At 31.9% G+C, this 19,246-nt stretch overlaps 1 protein-coding gene across 1 annotated transcript in view; it reads left to right on the forward strand.

Annotated features, from left to right (window-relative positions):
* Window positions 1-19,246, forward strand: part of LOC129218941 (uncharacterized) — a gene marked incomplete at its 5' end in the record, with an annotated part of 47,047 nt that overhangs the window by 13,953 nt on the left and 13,848 nt on the right. Inside the window, 8 exon segments of the mRNA XM_054853263.1 lie at window positions 290-6,086; window positions 6,598-6,749; window positions 7,388-7,544; window positions 11,394-11,591; window positions 13,733-13,804; window positions 15,966-16,034; window positions 16,429-16,592; window positions 17,487-17,589. Coding sequence (XP_054709238.1) covers window positions 290-6,086; window positions 6,598-6,749; window positions 7,388-7,544; window positions 11,394-11,591; window positions 13,733-13,804; window positions 15,966-16,034; window positions 16,429-16,592; window positions 17,487-17,589 — 6,712 coding nt within the window.

Below are 19,246 nucleotides of genomic sequence, written 5' to 3' on the forward strand. Positions count from 1 at the left end.
TGGCCTCCCAATATCATCTATCATGTGAGATTTTTTAAAATTTTGATTTCTTTTTTTTATTTAAATGTCTGAATGTTTTAAAAAAATCAAATAAGTTAGGATCACTGCGAAGTTCAGTACAAGCATTTCTATCTTTTATAATTTCTGTCCATTTAATTTCATTTTTATGGTTATCTAATTGTGGTTAGTGCTTGTATAGTACACTTACGTTAAATTATCATAGATTTCCAATTTTCTCTAAATTATACACCATGAATAAATTGTTTGATTCTATATTTTTTATGTTCAGGCCTGCTGGTGAAAAATCTACATCTGTTCTTGATGTTGTTGATCAAGAAGAAACAGAATTTATAACAAATACTGAAAAATCAAAAGTGAATAATTTTTCCTGGATTCCCAATTTTTCAAAAATGCATGCTTCATCTAAAGAAGCAAAATCGGTTCATGATGAGCCTGTTAAAAAAGATCATTTGACTTCTCAGAGGGATGAAAAGGCTCACTCAAAGAAAGATGGAATGCATGGGGATGAACACGCTCATTCTAAGAAAGATGAAATGCATGGGGATGAAAAAGCACATTCTAAGAAAGATGGAATGCATGGTGTTAAGAAATTCTTTGATTCTTTTAGACAAGATACAACTCATGAAACAAAAGATAAATCTGAACAGCTAAACAAAGATGCTCTTGTGTGTGAGTCAGCCAAAGAAGAACATAAAGAAAAGCATGGTTTGAAAAACTTATTTGGTTTTTCCAAGCCTGACTGTGAAGTAAATGAGAAGAATAACTCAAGCAAAGATTCAAAAATGGTCAACAAGGATCATAAAGACATCAAAGATAACGTGAAATATTTTTTTGATTCTTTTAAACATGATACTGCAAACCAGAAACACGTTCCTACATTGCAAGATGAAACAGTTCAGTCTTCAGACAGGGAAACAGTGCAAAAAATGCACAGTAAGGAATCAAAGCATGGATTAAAAAATTTCTTTGATTCATTTGTACATGAAAGTAGTGATCTTGAAAAAAGGAAGTCAAAAAATTTGGATGAAATAAATAATGAAATGAAAAATATTGAAGATAAAACAATTGTCAATAAATTTCTAGATAATTTTCGTCATGAAAAAGAGCAAAAAGAAAAACCAAAAACAGCTGTTTTTCATAATGATCAAGAAGTAGCTACGAGTATGAAATGTGTTGTAGAATCTCCCAAACAAGTAAAATTCTTTTCAAATCAAGAAATAGATGCAATCCCAGATAAAACGAAAACTGAGGGGGAATCAAAAGCTTCTGGTAAAAATTCTACTCATGGAGTTAAAAAGTTTTTTGACTCTTTCAAACATGAAACAGTAAAAGATCAAAATGTTCCAGAATCACCAAAACCTCTTGAAGATAAACAGAAAGATAGTGTACACGGAATGAAAAAGTTCTTTGATTCCTTTAAGCATGAAGAGCAAAATACAGCTTGTTCAAGTATACCCAAAACTTCGGAAACTTGTGATAAAAAGCAAAAAGATAATTTGTCTGCTGTGAAGAAGTTCTTTGATTCACTGAAACATGAGGAGCATGATTCTAATAGAAGCCCTGAAGCCTCAGTACCCTCCGACAAAATGGTTAAAAAAGAAAAGGACAACGACATGAAAGTATCCTTTCAGCAAGGGAAGGAGGCAGAATATTCTCAAGAATATGATGCTAGCAAAGTTAGTAAGAGCAATGAGCATGGCATCTCCATTGCTATCACTCAGGAAGGGGACAAAGCAGTTGAAATTATTGATTTTCCTAAGCCTGCTATAGTAAGTGAAAAGAAAGAAAAAGAAACTTTACATGGGGTAAAGAAGTTTTTTGATTCATTTAAACATGAAGCACATCCGGAACAAAAAAATACAGAATTAGTTAAAGATCCAGAGCAAGGAGATAAGGTGCATAAAGAAAAGCATGGTGTCAAAAAATTTTTTGAGTCTTTCAAACATGAAACTCCTGAAAATAAAGATACAAAAGAAAGAGTTGATTCAAAGCATGGTGGAATAAAACGCTCTCAATCTTTTAAAGAAACTACTTCTGAGAAAGAGCCAGGAAGAAGTGTTAAAAATTTCTTTGATTTTAGTCACAAAGGTATTACTAAAGTGTCTAGTCAACCTCATGTTTCTTTTGATAAAGATGAACATATTTATGACTTTGTTGACACATCAGTTACACAATCCTGTAGTGCTGGTGCTCCAAATCAAGCAGGTTCTTCAAAACATTCTGAAGAAAAGCACAAAGATAGTCACCAAAGTGTGAAGAAACTTTTTGATTCTTTTCGTTTTAAGGATTCGAAACCAAAAGTTACAAAACACTCTGAAGCTGCCCCAAGAAATAGTTCAGAAATTCCATTGGAAGGATCTGAATCTATTAATGCTACTGCTATCAGAAAAATTGAATCTCAAAGTTCAAAGACAACTGAATTAGTTAGTCATGCAAAAGTTCCTGATCCAACTACCAAATCAGTTCCAAAGTCTTCTGAACAACCCCAGAAAGTTGAAATAAAAAGTGTTCCACAGATTCAAATTCAGGAACCATCTGCTGCAGTTGAGACTAAACATTCTGTCTTAAGCACAATTGGAGAAAACATCCTTGCCATGAAAGATAAAGTAATGAGTTCGAAAGAAGTAAAGAAGAAAGAAGTGTCAAAAATTGACAATTCTAAATTTCAAGAATATGATTTACAAAACTGTGAACAAAGACAATCAGATGAACTCCCGGGCACCTATAAACCTTTGTCTGATTCAATACCTTCTCAGGATAAATATGTCAGGCCGAAAGTTTCCCCCTCTACCTCTGCAGCTACTCTGCCTTCTGATGGTGCAAAAAATTCCAAACAGAAAGCAAACCTTGAGTCTAGCACTCCTGAGACTTTGTACGATACTTGTTGTTTGAGGATAGCTGTCTTATTAAGAGATAAGGCTTTGGAAATAGTTTCTGATCAGACAAAAACACCACCTCAAAAACCTCCAAAGCCATCGGCTGAAGCTATTGCAAAAGCTCGTGCGGCATCTGTTTCAAAGCGACTTCAAGAGCTGCAGTGCAAAAGTCACAGTATTGGTGATAACATTCCTGTAGGTTTTGACGGTATTAGATTTGCTGATGATGAGACTGAGTCATCATGTGATTACAAAGATGTTGAGAATTTTGATTACATTATGGATTATGAATTAATTAATAGATATAAATTTGACAATAAATTTGATACTTTTAGTGTTCCTAGTACTTGTAGTGGTATGACTAGTTATTATACTGCTGACACAGTGACCTTGAAGGATGAAACTTATTCTGATGCTCTGATGGAGACAATAAGCCTAACAGATGCTGAATCTTGTGTAAGGAACCTATCAACTTCCAATGTTGCTGCTACAAAAAGTACACCATCTTTAAATTCCACCTCTAAATTAAAAGATTCCAAAAAGCAGCCATTAATTAAAATATTTAGCAGTGAAAAAGAAAAAGTAACCAAAAAACAATTTGTGCCTGAAGTAAAACCAAGAGCACTCAGTACTGGCCAAAGTGGTGTGAAAAAAGTCCCACCTCCTCTGCCGCCTAAGCCAGTTTTGACACCCAAACCAAAGTCTCCTTTCACTTCTTCAATGTCACCTCAAGAAAATAAACCAGTGTCTCCATGTATAAATGGATTATCTCTTTCTCCTAGACTGCAAACAAAATTTTCGAAAGAATCGGTTGCTACTCAGAAACGACCTCTTATGGTAGCTGATGTGAAAGAGACTCACTTCTTAAGCTTACGCCAAGTCAAATCCAAAGATAGTCAAGGAAAGACACTAAAAGATAGAAAATTTGATACTGTCTTGAAAAATGAATCCTTAAAGCATATACCATCTGCAGTACACTCTCCTCTTTCTGCCTCTAAGTCATCTCCTCCAGATTTTACAGAGAATACTAATGATGTGACTTCAGTAATGTCTAGAAAAATATCTCCTCAAAGGCCACCTCCACCTATAATATCAATTCGTAAAGAAGATTCTAAGCAAGTTGTGAGAGAATACAAACCCTCTCCACCTCAAAAACCAAAGCGTGATGGCATGTCTATGGCATCAAAAATTAACAAAGAAAAGAGAACTATTTCTCCACCAAGACCACCACCTCCTAGCAAAAGTGCCTTAGCTAAATGTCCTCCAAGGCCACCACCACCTACTTCTGCTGATTTAAATTTTAGTAAGTCAACTGATCCAATTCTTACTCAAAGTTCTGAAAAAAATGTTGATGATAATGCAAATAACATTGACGATAGTTTAAAATTATATAATGTAGAAGTAAGACAAAATGAGATAGATGGTCAAGCTCATGATGTAATGGTCAATATTCCCTCAACTTCTTACGAAACAACACATTTAGCTTCTGAGAGTCCGGTTACTTTTGATGTATCAGGAGTAGATCTTGAGAATAATGTTATTTCAACTGAGACTGCTCAGGATGTTAAAATTAGTTCTTTTGTTGCTAATGAACAAGAATCTTCATTGCCAGAAGTATCGAAAAAAGTCACAAGTCACTTTGACCTCAAAGCTGAAGTACCAAAGCCACCTCCTAGAACTCGTAGAATACGGTCTAGAACTGTAGAAATAGTTCCTCTTGAAAAATCAGTAGATTCAAGACTTCGAAGAAGTCAATCCTTATCTGATGTTGATGAAGAAAAAAAGGTGTCTTTTCTGAATGCAGACAAGTCTTCTAAAGCAAATGAATTAAAATCTTTATACACAAAAATCAATAAAGAAGTTAAAAAATCCCCATCAAATATTTCAATTAACAATGAGCCTGGTCTATCAAGTGCAGAAAATGTTTCATCTCGTCCCTTGCCTGCTCCACCCCCACCACCTCGTAGATTCCGGTCCCTTGATAGGAAGTCCATGAAAAAAGACAAAGAAACAGATGACAAAGTTAAGCAAGAAGTCAAAGAATCAAAATTTTCTACAGAAGCGGAAAGTAGACATTTTTCTTCTATTAATAACAGTGAAGAACATCCTGAAACTGAGGATGTTTCTAAATCTCTTCAGCGTGATCTGCATTTTGACAGCTCAAGTTTGAGGCCCCCTAGGAAGAAAAGAACTGAAAAACACAGGTTTCTCAGTCTTCATGGAGATGAAAAAATTCAGAAAATTAGTTCATTTAAGCATGACTTAGAATCCAAACTTCAGCGTTCATCAAGTGAACCTTTAAAGCCAGACAGGAGATTGAAGCAGCTTTCTGATCCTAAATATGATGAAAATGCAAATGTTGCTTTTCCAGTTCTGGCTGAAGTTCATTGCAATCCGAAGCTAGATGAATGTGGAAATGAAATTCTTGAGCTGTCAACTGAGTTACCTGAGCAAAATGTAGCTCCTCTTCCTCATAAGAGAAGAAATCCAAGAACTAAATCTCAATCAAGTTGGTATGATCAACATGAGCCTGAGGAAGAACCTTGGGAAATGATGAATTGGAGTGCAGCTGATGATGCTGAGATTAAGACACACATCTACCCAACTGCTCCTTTGAGACGTAAATCAGATCCTGGGAAAAAAATTCGTGAAACTTCAAAATTTTATGTAGATGTAGAGCAAGGTACAGAAACATTGCCATTGGTGGATAAAGAAACTTCTCCACTTCCTCTAGATTGTTCAGAAAAATCTGTCCAAACTTCTTTAGAAACATTATCACATGGAATTGAATCTCGTGAAGAGGAATCAGAAGATACTGATGAATTATTGAATCTTGCCCAAAATTTACAAAATGAGTTGAAGATTATAATAAATAGGCATAAGTCTGTGAGTGAAGGGCTTGATGACGATAGCAACACACCTCCTTTGTCTGCTGCAAGTTCAGAAAAAAATTTGGAGGATTCAGACAGCAAACTGCGAGAGAAGAGCGCACTCAGTGTTCGTTCTTCCACTTCCGACTTGTGGCCCTTGTCTTCTTCTGATGAAAGTGAAGGTGAGTTGGCTCAAGAAGGATCATCAAGCCTAACAGAAATTGCACGGACTAGGAAGCAGAAGAAAATTTTCTATGTTGCTCAAGAAATAATGACATCTGAGGAAGTGTTTGTTGATGCTTTGAAATTATTAAATGTGGTGAGTTTTTTTTTTTTTTTCTCTCCTGAGTTTGTTTATTTTTGCTAAAACCATCATTTACTGTAAAATTTATTGATTTCAACACTTAATGATAATGTTAGTTGGAAAGTTATTTCTAAAGTTGTATGTGGTTTTTTAATTGATTGATTTTTTTTTACTAATTTCTTTTTGGATAAACTAGTTGAAATTTAATTCATCATTACCTGAAAGGATAATATGCTACAGAAAACAATTCATAAAACTGATTTAATGAACTTGAGAGCTAAAATTGGGTTGGATGTGATTATGGATTTAAAGAATTGTCATTTTTGCACATTCGATAGTTAACCTTTCTACCAAAAATTAACTAAAATTAAATCTTTTTTTTTTTCTTTGAATGCTTAATATTTATTTCCTATGTTTTTATAAAATTTTCTCCTAATCTTCTTTCTTTTAACATTTTTTTTTCCCAATTAACTTTTTCCATGATAAAACTATTGGATCTGCTGAAGCTATCTTGTATTTTTTTCAGGATTTCAAAGCTGCTGTGGATAGTGCAAACAAGCAACGAAATTCAGTTGTTATACCAGATGATGTACTGAGCCAGATATTTAACCATCTACCTCAATTACAGCATTTGAATGAAAATTTGCTCATGGAATTAAAAGATCGAATTGAAAATTGGTACAGTTCTTCTCATTTTTTTAATTGCTGTTGTTATTAATATTATCATTGTTGTTCTTTCATTTTATTTATTAAAAAAGGGGGGGGGGGATATTTTCTGCACAATTATGTATTTTACATTTTTATCAGTATTTCATCTTGTGAAGTATTTAGAACAAAGCAGTACAACTGAAATCAGGAAAAGAAAACAAAAAATGACCTACCTTTTTAGCATTGCTGACTAAACAAATTTCAGGATAAATATTTTTCTACTTCATACCTTACCTATTTGTATAAAGCCTTAGCATAATCTTATTTCATAGACGGAGAGGACGAGAGCTAAATTAAGCATGCATTATAAAAAATCGGTTTTAAAATGTAAGCAGAGTGAGTTAAAAATTTAATTTTCTGAGAAGAATTAAAAATGTGAAAAATATACACTAGGAGTAACGAAAGAAAACACCATAAGCAAGAAAATTACCTTTAATCTGAAAGGTAGGAATGATTTGAGAATGTCCACTGTATTGAATTGATGAGTGAAAGATTCAAATCACAATGAACTGACATAAAAGAATACTCATAAACTTTTTCTAAATCTGTAAAGTAAACTGAAATTGTTAGAACACTTATGAAAGATATGTTTTGTTTTTCCATCAAAGGGACAGGACAGGGAAGATTGCTGATGTTATTGTGAAAATGGGGCCATTTCTGAAACTGTATTCATGGTATATACATGACTTTGAAGCAAATCTCTCATTATTGGAAGAGTCAAAAAAGAAGTATCCGTTGTTTGCTCAAGTTGTCAAAGAATTTGAGGTAAATTTATGTTACTTGTTGAATTTCAAATGAGTAGGGGAGACTAGGACTAGTATGCGAAGGTGTTAGTGTGCGAATGTTAAATAATTTTCTTGTTTTTGGTTTGAAAGCTTGGAGTGAGCTGTTACATAACGGCGTAGCTGCCTCGCTACTGTTAGTGTATTTTCAGTGCAATCTGCCAAACTGATCGTGTTGCTCAAGAAAAAGTTGTTTTTTCGCAGTGTTTAGTGATTTTTTTCATCCTTAGTTATTTTCTTATAAAACATATATAATAGTAGAGTAATTTACCAAAACTTATTAGTATTGAATAACCCATGCTTCTATGCGACAAATGACGTCTTATTCAGATTGTTTTATGAAACCAGTGTAACTTGATTTCAATACAACCAGTTGGGGCTAGTAGGCGAACTTTTCTCGACGTAAGTGTGCGAATTCGCATACTTGTCCCAATGATAAACTTTCACTACAATAAATAAACATAACTAAAGCAACAACTTTCATAAGCTTAAAAGAGTTAAGAATGTTGACTGTAAAAAATAAAATAATGACAGACGATAAAATAAAGGCCATGTCCAAATAGGAGCAACCAATTTTAAACTAATTTAAAGTGAAATTCTGGATGAAACGTTTTAAGATTTGGACAGCAGCCAAAAAAATCTCTTTTAAAACAATTATTAGAATTTTATTTGCTCACCCATACGCAAAATGGCAACACGAAAAAATAAAAATTCCTGAATAACGTTATGTTAATTAATGTTTTAATTAATATCTCCACTAATTAAAGTCGTACAGTCACGAGATTGGTTCTATTGCTTTCTTTGGAAAATTTCAAATTGATCGGTATCTCGTTCAACTCTCGATTCGCTGCGGTTCTCGAGAAGATCGATCTTCAGACAGACAGACGGACGCGAACAGATTTTAATACATAGTAGATGGTTTCAAGGGAGCTAGTGTGTTTCCTTGCAATTCAAACATTTTTCAGGACGGTGACTTCATGCCAAGTTATATCACTGATCGTTCAGACTCCCAATCTCCTGGATCTATGAGTGAATCTGTTTGTCCCAGCAGAAAACCATGTTGGAAGAAAGTAGTAAAACTGGATGTACCTGTCCTAGATCAAATTCAGTTGCTACTGCATTCAATAATTTAGATTTAGAGTTTCTTACTGAAGATAGTGCAATGTCTCAGCAAAACCCACATACGTGTTTGAGCATTGCTCCAGATCGTATGCGGCCTTATCCTAAATCTGGAGAGTTTCAAATCAAAAAAAGATGAAAATGAAAGAGGTTTACTGCAATACTCTTTAATACTCCAGTCAAAAAGGCTCTGCAGGAAGAAAGAATCGCAGCAGGAAAACGCAAATCATCACAAAAAGTCCCCAAAACATACAAGACATCTCTGAATCCAAAAAAAAGGGAATGTAAACCCAAAAGAAACATAAAAAAAGGAATGCAAGCAAATAAAATAGTTCATTTCAAATAATGTTTGCATTTTTCAGCATTTATTTCTACTATCAAAGCTAAACCTTTTATATGGTGTAACACACCTAATTTCAAAGCAATTACAATCCTAATGTCACTTTTTTTCATTCATTGGTAAATTTTACTTGCTTATTTAAAGCATCATTGAAGCTGAATGTGAAATTTTCTGTGTCTATTATGAATTTTTTTCAGTTCGCTAGCTTACCCCCATACAGCTCGCCAACTTACCCCGTGAAGGGGCAAGTGTGCAAACTCTGAAGGTTCACAAAAAATTATATCAAAAATAGACAAAGCATAGTACTGTTAAAACAAAATTACGACTTAAGTGTATTACTGATACCATACAGATTATCCAAGCAAAAAAAGAAAAAATTTCTACTTTATTTACAACCTGAAAAAAAAAAAGTTTAAAAAGTTCGCCAACCATCCTGGGTCTCCCCTACTTCAATTTTCAATTGTATGTGCAATAAGAAGTTATTCTTTTTACAAAAGTGGAATTTTCATTGCTCTAAATTTCAATAAATTTTGGATCAGTTGACCAAAATAATTATTCAGTTTTCAAAGTGGCTTAACTTAATTAATGAAACTCCACAGTTAAGAGGAGTAAAAATGCATATACAATATTAAAATGAAATCATATACAACATTAATTAGGGACAAGTAACTTTTCTGATTAGTGTAAATAAATAATACAGAAAATATATATTTTAAATAATTATTTTGGTCAGCTTTTTTCTTAAACCAAATTGTGATCATAAACACAAAGTTACAAAGTACACAAACACAAGTCACAAGGAGAAATTTTGGTGTAATGAAAAAATAATTTTAGTTACATGAAGTGCAAGAAACATTTGCAATTCATTTGTCATATTTCAGTATAGAATATTTTATAAAACCATAGGCAAATTTATAAACATTCAAACAAATCTGTGGTTTTAGATTCACTAAGTGGCTAGAATTACTTTTTATGCTTTATTAGCTCCCTTTCACATCAGATAGAATCATGTGTCTTATTTTTTTTCAGTTTTTTTCTTAACCACTTGAACAGTGGTGGCGCTAGGAAATCCTCAAGAGGGAGGGGGGCAAGCTTACTAAGCGAGGGGCATAGCCACATTTTAGTTTGCAAGATTCTCCTCCCCCCTCCAATTTAGGTGATAAAGAAACTAATCATTCTTGCGTCTAACAACAAATTCCCATAAAATTAAAAGCAAAAAATAAAATTTTTAAAATAGATAAAATGAAATATGTGGGGAAAAAATCAAATTTAAAAAAATGAAAAACATGAAACTAGGCTTTTGTGAGCAGGGTCATCGCAAGATCAATAAACTAAAACTGTCTGAGAATCAGAATTTGGCGAAAAATCTGAATATGATGTAAAATTATTATAAATATGTGCTCTACAGAGTTTATGCAGAGAAAGAAAATTAACAACAGGAATTTAGTTGTAAATGTATAGAAATTAGGGGGGTCTGGGAATTTTTTCGAAATTGTAGATCTGAAAACGCAATTTTCGATGATCTTCGATGATTTCATGTAGAGAAAGGTTTCGTGCTCACCCCCAAAAAATTTTAAAAAATTGAAGTCCAATAAACGAGATTTTAGTCAATCTGTAATGGTATTTTATAAGGAGTGAGAATCAATGTGCACCCCCAAAAAAGTTTCAAAATTAAAGTATCAAAAACGCAATTGTAGGTCATGTTTGGTAACGTTAGGGTGATGGGGTTAGTGACCGATTAAGATATTGGGGGTTCCTCCCCACCCCACCTCCTTCCAGGGCTAGCTCTAGTAGTTCTGACGCTCTAGGCAATATTAACAAGTTCTGCCCCCCCCCCCCCCCCGCATTGAATGATAATATTAAGGAATAATATATTAATAATAAAAATAACAGTAAAGCCACGTCTGCACTTGAAAGAAGTGGATGGCTTCCCGCTATCAGACTCTGCTGGAGCAATTCAAGGAAAGAATAGATACAAAACATAAAATAATGAAGAGAAAACATCTCTCCCCACACCTTGCAAAACATAAGATAATTTTGTTGCCCTTGCAAGGATATGATTCTCTTTTGTGTTTCGTACATAGCCATAGTCAAGAGGTTAATATATACTTTTATAGAAACTATTTACTGACATGGCATAAATATTTTGTTTATTTAGTTTGATTTAAATATATTGCATAAGGAAATAATGTTCTGATTCCTGTGTCTGCACTTTATGACTGAATTTAGCCAATTTTCATGCCTAGGAGAACAACATTCTAGAAGCAATTGTTACATTATCATCTATCTTAATTTTATGATTCATGTAATTTTCACTTTTTGATTGCCAAGCATATCACTGAAAGGTTTAATTTTTTGAAAATCGTTGAATAGATGAGTGCACGGTGCAAAAGATTGGCCTTGAATCACTTCATGCTGAAACCCATTCAGCGAATACCACAATATCGTCTGTTGCTTCAAGAATACCTACACCATTTATCCGAAGAATCTCCCGACTACCAAGACACAGTTGCTGCCCTTCAGATTGTCAGTGAAGTAGCTAACCATGCTAACGAAAGTATGAAACAAGGTGTAAGTTTCCTTTTTTAAAATAAGTTCTAAAATTTCTAACTGAAATTTCTAACTTCTGTTAATTTTCTTCTAACGGTAATATAGTTCCATGATGTTTTCTTTTTTCCTTTTCCTTTTATATCCTCTGTTTGATTTCAAAAGGTGCAATTTAATATGCTAGTGATAGGGTTAATTTCTCTGAGTTTTTTCCTTGCTTATGAATACTTTCTGTTTTCATAAGTTTTATGGCATTGCTATTATTTTATTAGAATATTTGCTAATTGATGCTCAACTATTAGAAATTAATTTTTTGAGAATGAATTTTGCTTACCGTTTTGAAAATTAATACAGTTTTTAATGTTGCAAAACTTATCTTTAATTTTCTGTAAAGGAATACAGTACATTCTGAATATCTCAAATCTCTTGGATAAAGGGAAAAAATCATGATATAGAATTATTGATTTGTCAAAGTTTTGAAAAAGTTGTGCACTGGAGTAGAAACTTTTATTTGAATACGCTTAAAACAAATTTCTGCTAAGACAAACTACATTTGCAATCCCCATCTTATTTTTTATTGTTTGTCAGATAAGAAGACCTACAATTAAGACAAATTGAGTTAAAGTTCCCTTCAAGCTCATTTTAACAAGGTAGCAACTCTGACAATAACACACACATTCTGTGTGACCACTCCACTCTCCGTAATGATTAAGAATTTATTCTCCAAGACATTTTGCTAGAGTGAAAATTTATTTAAATACCTTTTTCAATCTAATATCTACTGTCCAATTTTTCAACTTGATATCTCGATGTTGTTAGCTGCTTCTGAATGAGCAGACTTCCAAATTTTTATTTTTAAATAATTTCTTTTGTCATAGTTTTTGCAATGACTTTATGTTTTTTGTTTTTATTATTATTTTTAATTTACTTTTGTGGAAGATATAACTGGAAAATATATGAAATGAACAACAAATTTCAACCTTCTTTTTAGGTTGTTTTTATCCACAAGTTTGAATATTCTAGTTTTTTCTTCAAGTAATAGCCCATTCAAAAGCTTCCACCAGCTTTTTTGTAGGAATTTAAAAAGCAGAATGATGAGGTTTTCAGGTTTTTGCTTTGAAAACTGGTCGCTTTGAAAACTCAACCCTCTGTAGTCACAGTTGGCATAGCTGTAGAACAGTGCAAGGAATGGACTTGGTAAAAATTCTTTGAGGAAAAAAAAAGAGTTCAATACCTGAATAGGGTTCAGGTGCTGTACACAAGTTTTGTACTGTCAGGTACTAAACAGTATGAGAGTACCTGCTTATATTCTCACTCCCTTATTATCTTACCCCCATCATCTTTAGATAATAGTGTTTTTGTATATCCAACTAGCACTTAATAGAAAAAATATTATTTTTTTTTTGATTTCATTGATGTTTTTGACATCAGTTTTTCATTTTAGTTTGTGTAAATTATCTTGCTCCCATACCCTATTCATACACTTTTTATGAAAAAAGGATGACAGACTACAAGCAGATTTCTCTAACACTGGTTTTACTACAGAATTTGCAAAGGCTCAGCTAAGCCTTGCTTTTCTGACCAAAAATTTTAAGTGTCAAGGACTTAGAAAAAGACTTTTTGAATATCAGTAGAAAATACATGAGAGATTTTTGATGTATAATGCAGGGAGAAAATTATTTTGTGAGTCATCCAAGCTTCCAAGTTAAGTTCAGATATCAAGGTTTGACTGTAGTTGGGTTGATTTTAAAAGTAATAAATTACATGTAAAATTTGAGGATGCTGCATTCAACTAACTCAAGCATTTTCGCCATTTTTTCTATGCCTTCAAAATTATTTAATTGTTCAAACTGTTCTACTTATCTGCTTTCTATCCATGTATAGTGTGTAACGCATTATTACCATGTTTGAACAATTGTGAAATATCCCAACAGTTTCATTATGTGTAAGATTTTCTTAAAATATTTTTGCATTTGAAATCTTTATTGGGTTGTTTCCAATAAAGTTTGATTACCTGTATGTTTTTGTATGCATTTATTTATTTATTTATTGTTTTACTTTTGTTAGTAGCTAAATTTTTTAATGATTAAATTCTACTGTTATTTGAATTCTTTATTTAACTGCATAGTGGAAATGAAAACTAAAATTTCTTTTTCTTTCATTAGGATAATGCTCAGAAGCTGATATCAATACAAAACAGCATCATGGGACACAAAGAAATTATCAAACCTGGAAGAGTAAGCATTTATAATTTTCAGTGCAACATCGTATTGATCTTGCTAAACATTGGTGTTTATTTGGTTGATCAACAATCAAATAAACAAAGTGACACTTAGAGCAAAATGTTTTGAGTAAAAGTGACACTTTTACTCAAGTTACACAAGTTACTCAAAACTGTTGAATTAAATCTTCAACTATTGAATAAGTTGAACTGACACTAGTTTAAATAGTTCCAAGTTTTCCACAATTTGCAAAGCTCCCATATATCCTATTTTTCCATTTATTTTTTTAAAATTTTACAATTTTAAAAGATTTTTCTTTGTTTCACATTTTTTTTTTTTTTTTTTACTATGACTTCTTGCTAACAAATTTTTATCCACTATGTCTACTTTTATAAAAGAGCACCTTGATCTGTTTGCAATATCCCAATGAATCTACCATATTTATAGTCACAAAATTTGGTGCAAAAATAGTCTGAAAGATGGGATATTGGTTCTCATTTAAAATTCAAAATTTAAAAAATGATGTTTTGTGTGTGTGCTAAAAGAAAAACTTTGCCTGAGGGTATAAAAAGAAATTAATGCATCATCAGAAAGAACAAGGAATCAGCATCAAAGTGATGTTTGTTTAAATCTTCTGTCATAGTTATTCAAATCTGAAAAAATTTTTGCAGAAAAATCACTATAGTTGGGGTAAACCTAACTTGGCAGTGTGCTCTAATTAGTGCTCTAAATAATGCTCTAATTAAGATCTGAATAGTCTTCACAATGCCCCCAGGTTTGGTTTGCCCTAAGTATAGAAAATTTTTGAAACTAAAATCCCTGCTTCAAAATTTTAATTCAGTTATGTTGGCAAAAAATGTTTTAGGTAATAATTCAAACAGTTTGACCTACTTTAAAAGGACAATAGTCAAAACTTGTGTTTAAAAAAAAATCATTCTTTTCTTCATGTGTCCAAAGATTTTATGCACAAATCTGAAAAATGCCCCCTAGTGTTTCTTCAGTTTTCTACTGATTTAAACTTTTATGTAATATTATGATCATATGAATTTGTCTTTCCTTTGCTTGCAAATTTGATTATTCTTTGTGTGATGTTTTCCAGCATGGTCTTGGTCCTGCTAGTTCATACGGTTTTATTCAACCCTTATTAACTGCTTTCTTTTATTCCCCTCTCCTGGTTGTGTTTTACCGAACAGAGATTTCAATGTAATTTGTAAGTTACCTAGAAATTCAGTTGTACTCTATCATCTTTAGTTAATGATTCTGTGTATCAAACTAGCAATTAATAGAAAAAATATTATTCATTTTTTGGTTTGTTGATATTTTTGACATTAATTTTCCATTTTAGTTTGTAAATATCTGTACTTTTTTCTGATTTTGATCTTGCAAAGTTTTGGTATTTTGTTTTTAATTTCACTAACATTAATTTATCTATGTTCTTTACAAGCATAAATTGATTTTTATTGCATACATGTCCTCTTCCAATCTGTACCCCCTTCCCAATCCATTCATTTTTAAGTGATGTTTAATCATAATAATAAAATCGGAACCCACATCAGACTTTTTTTTTTGCCATATTTTTATTGTTTTTATTTTTGTGGGTTTTTTTTCATTCCTTTTAGTTCATTAGTTTATTAATTATATTCTTTTTTTTTAATTCTCATTTCAGTCCCTGCTTTTCTTATATTTATTTACATATATTCTCCTATCATTTGAATTCCTTTTTATAAAAGAAAAAAAAGGAGTTCAGATTTTGTATAGCCTAGTTATTCATCTCTCTTGTGCTCTAGTGGTTAAGACCGTGCCTTTGTCCTGAAGACCTGAGTACGGTTCTCAACATGGGGAAATACTTAACCTCTTCGCACATGCCATACAGCAACGAATGGTACTTTTTGCGAGTGGGTCCATTCGGGGAAATACTTACATCAGCTTCAATTTTGAAAGTTGAAATTTTATTTCACATGGTTTAACATAAAAACACATGTGGCTAACTTCTAACATGAAAATATTTTTCCATGATATATATTTGGAGCACTTGATTTTCTATATAAATTTTTCCATCTGCAGGGTTTAGTAGATTCCTCTAATTTTAGATACTTTGAATTCAGGTCTTCAAGTTAAACTTGTTAGTCAGAGCTTCTTAATGTCCTGAAGCTCATTTTATTTGTTTTCTTTGCAGATATTTATTAAGGAAGGAGAATTAATGAAATTATCCAGAAAAGGAATGCAACCAAGGTGGTTTGTTTTGGTAATTATTTTTATTTATTTTATTTAATTTTTAAATACAAAAAATCAATAGCATTGTTTTTATTATTAATATCTTTCAATTAAAATGGATTTGATAAATTTATTTTTTTGTTGCAACTAGCATTTAAAAAGTTATATGCTCAGTAAGCATAAGAAATTTTGTTTAAGTTAAAAAACTTTTATTACTATGTTGTTTTATGGCGATATATGATAGAGAGTAAAATTCCTTAATATCTTTCACATTTAGCTTCATACTGGCTTAGGTGGTAACTTGCTACAAATTAAGGGAGGGGGGCTGCCTGTTATAATTGTACTTTTTGCTGAATTCAGTAGATTGATTAGATTGAACATTTTATTACTATATTATCTGTATAAATCTATTCTTCCTTTTACAGTTCAATGACTTGCTGTTGTACCTTACACCTGTTCAGCAGGGTCTGTACAGAATAAACCATGAATTGCCCTTAACTGGCATGAAAGTAGCTATCCCAATACAGCAAGACTATCAAAATGAATTCAGTATTATATCTGTCACTCGTTCTTTTACTTTAGCAGCAAAGTAAGTTTTTGTGTTTTACAGCTAAAATTAATAAAGGCTGAATGTTTTATTTTTCAATTTCTTAAATATCAAAAGAATGAAATTTGTTTAAATTTTATAATTTTTTAAAAATCTACCATGTTTGAATGTTTTCTGGAATTTCATATGTATTCCTTACTACCTGATATACCTGGCGGTTTGCAGGCTATTTCAAATATTGACAGAGAAAACTTACAGTGGAGGAAAAAAGTAATGTTTTGGGAAATGTGTCCAATATGCTGTCTTAATGAATAATAAAAAATGTAAGTTAAAAATGCCCCGTAGAAAAAGGACAAGAGTGTGTGTGAGAAAGATATTGAGAGAAAGGTGTACATTCTTATCAGATGTACACCTTTCATTCAATGACCGCAACACACTGGTTACAAAGAAGGAGAGAGTTTTTGTGTCTTCAGATCCTAGCGTTCGCAAATCGCAAAAGATGGTTTAATGTCAGAACCTTGTGTGTGGTCTTTGGTTATAGAGAGTCGTTATATAGCTTTTTAGGCTCTTATATGCCTTGTAAAGATGCAGTGAATTATCTCCTGAATATTTAAATTTATTTCATTTCAATGTGTAATTTTTTTTTATGGAGGAAAGTTTTGTAATAAAAAAAAACTTTTACAGGTTAGTATCTTAAACTCTTTATTTTCTGACATCACTGTTGTAGAACCTTAGAATATTAAAAATTCATTTTTTTTTAATGCTGGAGCGATTTTAAAACTGCTGAAAGCATACTGATTTGTTATTATTATTTATTATTGTTAAATGCTAAATCTAAAAGAATAAATAAAATATAAGTCTCACTCAATGATGTTGCAAAATTTGTTATTTTTGAAATTATTTTTTTTTTTTTTTTTTTTTTTTTTCCCCTTTCAGATCTCCAGAAGAAAGACAGGAATGGATTGTAGCTTTGACTAAATCCATTGAAGAAAATGCTTCAAAGAGAAGAACATTCCCAAATGCCAGACTTCAGCAAAAAGTACATTTATAAACTTTTTATACTAACTATTTTAATGCTTGCAAAGTTTCCGAACTAAGATCTTTTCTCAATTATATTTCCTCATAATTTGCTGTAATTTTCTCAACTTCACCTTAATGTTTTGTTTAATTGTACAGGGATCAAAACATTTAACCACTAAAACAGTTCAGTTCTAAAACTGATAAATACTTTTTGCTTCAAACATTCAGAATTAAAGTTGCTCTAAATCCACAATGTTGTCTGGATCATTATAATTTTAGGTTAGACAGAGATTAAAACTGTTAGCCAATAATATAGTTACGTGCGAAAACTGATAAATATTTTTTACTGAAAACATTCAGAGTTACAGTTGCTCTAAATCCACAATGTTGTCTGGATCAAGATAATTTTAGATTAGACGGATATTAAAACAGTTAGCCAATAAAAAAGTTCCGTACTAAACTGACAAATACTTTTTACTGAAAAAATTCAGAATTGCAGTTTCTCTAAATCCACAATGCTGTCCAGATCAAGATAATTTTATATAAGCTGCTGAATTGAGCATAAAATGCTACTGCTCTTGATCAATGGTGCGCAAGGGGTGGCCCTCAAAGCTGATCTATATGTCCTGTTATTATGTTCAATGTTACAAATAGAAAACTACTTTCTGGAACCGTCCAAAATAGCTGATCATCTTTATGCTGTAAGAACGATTCTTGCAAATTTGGAGCTAAATGGTCAGAAGTTGTTTTCTAAAATGCAGATGTAAACTTTGTGTTAATAAAATAAGCATATAATAGTGATAACAGCTAGGGTTTGTTGATTTAAATCAGCTTGATTTTAATCATGATTTAAATCAAGTGATTTTTTTTTTAAATCAAGTGATTTTTTTTTTAAATCACTGATTCAAATCAAATGATTTTCACTGATTCAAATCAAAGTGATTTGAATCAAATGATTTTCTAAACAAAATCATTACGAAATCAGTTCATTTTATATTTATAAATTAGTTTTGCATTTTTAGAATCTGTTGTTTTAAATTTTAACTACACTGCATTATACAATCTTAACAACATACAAAACTACATAGTGTATGTGCAGGGCCGGATTTGGAAGTGTGGAGGCCCTGGGGCAATGAAGGAGTGGAGGCCCCTAATCAGGGTTCGAAAAGATCATATTTTCGAAAATATCCGATAATTTGATACATATCCGAATATTTTGATATATATATATATATATGCATATATCCGATATTTTCGACCCGTGAAAGTTAGGATATTTTGTAAAATTTTTATTGTGGGGGCCCCGGGACAGTAGCCCCGCCTGCCCTCCCCTAAATCCGGCCCTGTGTGTGTGTGAAACAGATTTTCCCTCTTCCAATATTGTTTTCACTCCAAAATTACAGTTCAATTCAGCACAGAACCAAATAATAATTTGCAGTTTTTCTTATACACCATCACTAATATAGTTCAGAAAAATAATTACTCAACATATTCTTTTACACTAAAACATACATGATGATGGAAACCTTATTTTTAAGCAAAGCATAAAACAAAAGCACTTCTTATCTAAGTATTATAATATATTTATAAATCTTTAAAATGTATTGAATAGATAGAGAACTTGTCTTAGTTTTAAAAGTAAGCTGAATGGATTCATCTATTGTATGAAATATATT

This window comes from Uloborus diversus, chromosome 1 (genome assembly GCF_026930045.1).
Source record: "Uloborus diversus isolate 005 chromosome 1, Udiv.v.3.1, whole genome shotgun sequence".
Lineage (NCBI taxonomy): Eukaryota > Metazoa > Arthropoda > Arachnida > Araneae > Uloboridae > Uloborus > Uloborus diversus.